This window comes from Orycteropus afer, unplaced genomic scaffold, assembly GCF_000298275.1.
Source record: "Orycteropus afer afer isolate SDZICR_OR568_19922 unplaced genomic scaffold, OryAfe1.0 scaffold00148, whole genome shotgun sequence".
In the NCBI taxonomy this organism is placed as follows: domain Eukaryota; kingdom Metazoa; phylum Chordata; class Mammalia; order Tubulidentata; family Orycteropodidae; genus Orycteropus; species Orycteropus afer.
Window position 1 is genome coordinate 3,244,048 of NW_006921735.1, and position 7,152 is coordinate 3,251,199.

The 7,152-nt window shown below is 33.5% G+C and overlaps 1 protein-coding gene across 1 annotated transcript in view; it reads left to right on the forward strand.

Annotated features, from left to right (window-relative positions):
• LRP1B (LDL receptor related protein 1B) overlaps positions 1–7,152 on the forward strand; it is a 1,967,638-nt gene that overhangs the window by 880,411 nt on the left and 1,080,075 nt on the right. The window contains exon 19 of the mRNA XM_007946050.1: positions 6,305–6,314. Coding sequence (XP_007944241.1) covers positions 6,305–6,314 — 10 coding nt within the window. The remainder of the gene's footprint in view (positions 1–6,304; positions 6,315–7,152) is intronic.

Here is a 7,152-nt window from a genome sequence, read left to right on the forward strand (position 1 = left end):
TTTTTTTTTTTTTTTAATATTCTTGTTCCAATGATTTCTGATGTTGTACACTTAATGACCTATATTTTCACTCACAATCAGGTTCAGGCAGAAGGTCAATGGCAGTTTAATAGCCAGGGGACTTTTATATTGTTTGCACATGTGAGGGAAATGTATGTAGCTAGAATAAGCAAGAGTAATGCCTTAGAACCACTTAGAACCAAGATATCCATAACTATATCTTGTTTGTGGTATTGCCAGAATTGATATAATAACCAAAGTTTTGTATTTTTGGTAATAAGGAGATAGTTGTAATTCACTTGGAGTACTATACCTGCTTCTCTATTCCCTAAGTACTTTGCTTTCTTCTGTTAAAGATAATGGAAAAATTCAGAAACAGTTAATGGTGATGGTTGGACAACATAATGAACATAATGTCATTGAACTGGGCTTGTGAATATTGTTAAAATGTTTTGTTACTTATATATTTACCATAACAAAAAATATTATTATTTTTTTAAAAAAGAAAAGACAAATTCCATAGCCAAGGAATGAGAATTGTAAATCGTAAACGAACATCAATAAATCATGGAAGGCCAAACTAGGAATCCCAAAGCATATTGTTTGCAATAACAAATCAGTTTGTATAAACAACTTGATAAAATTATTTTATATGAATTATATGCTAATTTTTAAATGAACAAAATGAAAAAGAAGGAAAAAAATATTTCAGGCAATATTAGCTCTAGTTTTATGACATTGTAGTGTTTGTTGCTTTTGCTTGTGCCTACAAACTGCTAGAGATACTGATTGCAGAATGCGAACATGAACAGAGAAATATGATATTATTTCTTAATTTTAATGGGTTCTTGATTCAAAGTAGTATTTGTTTGAATTTCTTTTTCTTCGCAGGATAAGAACTGAAATTTCTTGAAAGATTGTATTAAAATTCATGGCAAAATTAATTTATTTAAAATATTTAACTTTATATATATATTGAGTTTTAATATGAATTATAAATGAATTAATTTTGTTGATATTATCTGCCACATTTTATAGGACATTTATAATTTACTAAAGCTCTTATTGTCTTTAAAAAGTTCTTAAAATAAAAATCTGAATGCATTGTTTACTTATTAACCTTTGAATTGAAATAAATGTACATTTACTTTAGAAATAATTATTTTAATTGCCTTGGATATCTACAACTATTAGATATAAATCTATGTACTTTGGATTTTGAGATTCTTTTGCTGTTCTGAAATATGAAAATGCAGAACAAAACAAAGACATAGAAATGTGACGTACCCTGCTGTCTTGTTATAATAATGCACATATGCCTATTCCTATAACCACCTTCTCTTGATAGGCTGGAAGGGATGTTCTTTCTGCAAAGTAAGGCTATCCTTATACCTGTATGGTGGATCCCATACTTTCCTATTTTCTCAATTATTTCTCTCATGTTTTCAATCTCTTTCACTCTACTGGTTTATTCCTATTACTATATATGTATGTTCAAACTTCTTCCTTTTGAAAAAGATTATCAACAACTTAGCTCTCCACTGATAACATATATCTCATTATATCCGATTGTTACAGAGTCAAATTCCAGCTCAAGGCAAACTCATGTGCTGAAGAGTCGAACTTTTCCTTAAGATTTTCTTGTCTGTAATCTTTATAGAAGTAGATTTCCAAGTCTTTCTTCTACAATGTTCCTGGGTGGGTTTGAACTACAAACCTTTAGGTTCATAGTCAAGCATAAACTGTTTGCCCCATAGCTATCACATTAATCATTCCAAGTTCACAGTCAAATTTCTTGGAAAATTTTCATAAAATTTGTTTATTCAACTTTCATCCAGTTTATTATATATTAGATTTTATTTCCTTCCCAAACCACATCACAAAAACTGCCCTTGCCAAATTCAACAAGGAATACATTTTAAATTATATCTGAGTAGCATACTTTAGGAGCTCTGGTAGCATAGTGCCTAAGGCACTTGAATGCTAACCAGAAAGCTGGCGGTTCAAACCCACCAGCCACTCCTCGGAAGGAAAACTATAGAAGCATAATCTATAGTGAGATAAGTAAAAATAAATATATAGAAACATTGTAATGAAACATCACAATGGCAAAAATAAATTTATAATACTTGAATGTTGTTAGTTGTTTTCTACTCAATTCCAATTTATGGCAACCCAATGTTTGCAGAGTAGAGCTGTTCCACAAGGTTTTCAAGGATGTGACCTTCTGGAAAGCAAATCATCAGGCTTTTCTTCTAAGGCACCTCTGGGCATGTTCAAATTGCTAGACTTTGGCTAATCGTCAAGCACTTAGCTGTGCTACCCAAGACTCCAAGACCTGAACACACTTTAAATAATTCAGAGTATTGATTTAAGAGTGATGAATCTACTCTTCCACCAAATAAAAAGGGAATGAGGACAAAGGAAACAATGAAAGAACATTTGAGGGTTAAGCAGAGACAGATGAGCCAGGAGGGAAAAAAAAAAAAAAAGTAAGAGGGAAGCAAAGAAATATGCTGTCAGTGATGGCAAGATGAAGATGTGTTTCAAGAAAGACAGCAACCTTGAGGGCTGTTGAGATGGCATCTTAGACAGGAACTAAAGTATGCTACTCAGATGCAATTAAAAATGTATTCCTTGTTGAATTTGGCAAGGGGCAAGGGCAGTTTTTGTGATGTGGTTTGGGAAGGAAATAAAATCTAATCTATAATAAACTGGGTGAAAGTTGAATACACAAATTTTATGAAAATTTTCCAAGAAATTAGACTGTGAAGAGGGGATGACATGTCTCTGAAGCCTATGTATAATTTCCGAAATGTTGCCACGTCTATCTTACAACCTATTGTAGCAGATAGTAGGCTAAAATATGTCTCCCAAAGATATCAGATCCTAATCCCTGGAATCTATAACTATTTTCTCTTATGCCAAAAGGTGGGATTAAGAAAAGATCTGAAGACAAGAGATTAACCTGGGTTTTCCAAGTGGGACCTTAATGCAAATCAAGTAATATAACGGAAAAGCAGAGGGAGACTTGACATAGAGACTAGGTGGAGTCATGGTGACTGTCAGATATAAATTAGAATGTTGTAGCCTCAAGCCAGAAGTGTTAGCAAGCACCTAAAGCTGCAAAAGGCAAGGAACAAATTTTCTACTAGAGCTTCTACAGGAAAAATGGCCCTGCCAACATCTTGATTTTCACTAAAAGGAACTGTTTTCAGATGTTTGGCTTCCAGAACTGTGAAAAAATTAATTTCTATTGTTTTAAGCCTCCAAGTTTTTGGTAGTTTGTTATAGCAGCTCTACAAAACTAATACACAGTTGTTCTGAAATTCTTTCCATTTCACAAACACTTTATATTCTGCCACTTTCAAGCCTTTACAAATGCCAGTCTTCTTTCTGGAACACTATGAAAGCTTTCTTTTCTCTCCTGCTTCTCTGATGGCACTGTGGTTAGACATTGGGCTGCTAACCAAAAGGTAGGAAGTTTGAACCCACTAGCTTCTTCATGGGAAGAAGATGAGGCAATCTACTTTCATAAAGATTTACAACCTTGGCAATCTGATAGGGGTTGCTAAGAGTTGGAATTGACTAGATGGAAGCAAGTGTGGATCATTCATATCACTTTCTGTAGGAAGAAAACTCTAACCACCCAAGGTTAGTGTAGATAATTGGGCTGTGTGTTGTGATAGCAGTTTATACTACCTATATCTTCTCTTAGCATTTATCATAGATTTACTGGAGACACTTGTTTCATTACATTGCAAATGATTTTCCTACTGGATTTTAAATTCTCTGTGAAGAGAGAATGCTTAAGTTTTAGTTATGATGAATGCCTAGAAATATTTCCTTCATTAAGGAGCTCTAGTTGCTCAGTGGTTAAAGCAGTCAGGTCTAGCCAAAAGGTCTGTGTTTCAAATCCACCGGCTGCTCCACAGGAGAAAGATGAGGCAGTCTGCTTCTGTAAAGATTTACAGCGATTCTTCTCTGTCCTATAGTGTCACTGTGACTCAGAATCAACTCAATGGCAGTGGGATTTTGTTCATTTATTCATTCATTCTACACCATACATCCCTTAGACCTAAAACACTATCTGGTATAAAGTTCTCAATAAAATAATTTGAATAAACGAACATGCTACAGAAGATTTTTTTTTTTTTTCCTTCCATATACAGATTTAGGAATGTAAAGTTGCTTATGTTCAGTAACTTGTGCAAGGTCACACATTAATTAGTGATGAGGTCAGGATTTGAACCAGGTTTACCTGCCTTTCAGAGCCCATGTTATTGGTATGTGACATTATACGTGATATATAAAATGAAATTTATGTGTAGCAAATATGAAAGAGTAACAAAAGGAAGATTATTAAGTTATTGGCCTAGAAGAGGATAGGTACGGCATTCTCTTACAGTTCTTTCCAAAGTGTATTTATTATAGTGGATCTTTTGAAGTCTATCCCTTATAAGTGCTGTCTCTCAGGAGTCTAATATCAGAATCTAGAAATGTTATTTATTATTCCCAGAGAATAGAATCTTAAAATCTGTATAATAAAAAAGCAGCCCCATTTTCCATAACTATATTTAATTACATATATTGGTAAAGGTCAAAAGTACATTTAAAGTTTAAAGGGAGGATATGAACTACAAAAAAAATAATAAATTTTTTAATATTTCTCAAATACTTTTTAATGTATCATATTATTTTACAAGTATTGGAGTGATCAGCATAATATAGTGGAAAAATAACATGATTAACATCAGTCAGACCAGTATGCAAATTTTAACTCTGCCACTTGCTAGTTATGCAATGTGACCTCAGGCAAGATAGAGTGTCTTATCTGCAAATTGGTTAGCAGCAATAATTGCAGGCTATGGTAAAGAACAATTTACTGTATCTATAGGGCTAGTGCAATATTTAATATTTAATAAATACTACTAATAATAGTAGCTTCACTCCTTGTCATGTTTCTCTTCAATTAATACTGTTTTTCTCTAATGATTTGTCCTCTGCTTCTCCCTAATTACCAGTTATTATATTTTTGTATAGTCATTGTGATAGGTAAGGTTATGTGCCAACTTGGCTAGGCCTGGTTTCGAGTGTCTGGGAAGCTGGATGTAATCATTCCCCATGATGAGACTGGGAATCAACTCCGTGGTGGAATCTACTGTCAGTAGCCCTAGGGATGTGGTCTACTTCCCGTATATAAGAAGAAGCTTGGAGAAAGGCCTCTGTGCTTTTTGACATCTGGATCCTGCATTTGGCCTAGTCTTCATCTCACTGGCCAGCTATGTCATCTGCCTATCTTGGGACTGTTTTTCAACTTGAGCTAGTGGCCTGCTGTGGTGTTAATAATCTTGGGACTGTACTATTCTTTTTGTTGACCTTGGGTTTATCAGTCTCAGCAGCCAACAGCTGCCTGAGTTAAGAGAAACCTCCAGCTTCAGTGGGCCAGGAGCAAGAGTTAGAGGTGAAGCCCAAGTTCAAGGGGACTTCACCCAGCCTCTAGAGCTGACACTTTGAACTCAGACTTCTAGTCCCCTAAACTGTAAGAAATGAGTCCTTATTTGTTAAAGCCATCCACTTGTGGTATTTCTGTTAGTGGAACACTAGAGAACCAAAACTATGAGTAATATAATGATAATTTTCTTTTGCAGGTTAAAATAATACTTCTCTAGCCCTAGCTTCCTACAGTATTCTTACCTTTTTATTTGTTTCTATTTGAATATCCTGTACATTTTCCACATATTTAGTCATGAAGATCAATTTTATCTATATAGGATGTTGACAACATGATTTCAAATTCTGACAACTATATTTTGAGCATTTGATAGTAAATTTCCTAGTTCTTTCTTGCTTTGTTTTATTGTAGGCAAATAGGTGAAGGAGAATTAGAAAATTCCTAGATTACAGGGATTATGCCATAGACAGAAAAAACAAAAAAGACATTATTTGGATCTGAACTCTACCTCTCTGAGAAACATCCCTTTAATACTCTGTATTCTGGATAAATAAATATAAGTAATATACCAACCATGATTACACTCGAGAGAGGTAGAAAATTATAGCAATTTACATAATAGCATACTTTTAACCTGGCAATAAATTCTAAGTGAAAGATATAATAGATAAATTGAGCATACTACCTGCAACAATAGAAGATTTTTTAACAGTCCATTAATCCATATTAAATATTCTATGAGGTTGAAGTAACTACTGAGATAAAATATCGCTTTCTTTTCCTTGCTGTAATAGTAATAGTAATGATAAAATGTAAGCCAATTTGCTTCATAATTTTTCTTTTATTCAGGGTTAATCAGGTAATCCTTCCAAGTATTCTACAATTTGCATCTCAAGGAAGATCCAAAGTCAAAGAATATTTATGCAAAGTCAAGAAAGAAAAGATCATGTATAATGGTTAAGTCTTTGTCAAACATAAGAATTTATAATGCTATCTTAACAGAGCAAGTATCCAGAAACAAAGCTTCAGATATTATTTCCAACATTTTAATTAATACTAATATGAAAGGACGTAGACAATGTTAAATATTTTAAGTGTCTTTTATTTTATGTTTTAGGAGGAAAGCAGATTGTATAATGTTAAGCTTAATTTCTTTATCACTATCAGAGGTAGGGTACTGGACATTGAAAAACTTTATCCACAAATACAGTATATTCCTACATTAGTGAAAAGTGAGGGGTCTTACATTGTATTTATAATTTCTGATGGAACTCTTTCTGAATATATTGTACATTTCACTACATTATTAAACTGAACAAGGCAGAGATAATTTTAAAATTTTTATGTTAGTTTTATCACTTTTTTCCCCTGAAAATAAGTTATTATGTTCTATTGGCAGGCTATGATAACCCCAGGAGTTATTTAGACAGTGAATCCTGTTTCTCACTACATTAAGTGCTTTTAGGGTGCTGAATGCTTTCAGTGTTTCTTCTGACTTCTTGATTTTTAGGACTTAACAGTAACTGAAAGGTCATTCTGCAAACCAAATGTCTGGGATCATAGTAGCTGAGTGATTTACGCACAGCAGCAATGCTACTTTGAGAAGGAAACAAGAATGAAACATTAGTGACATTTATTCCCCTACATGTTTACCTTCAATTAATGTCCTTCTTCACTAACAATTTCACCTTTGCTTT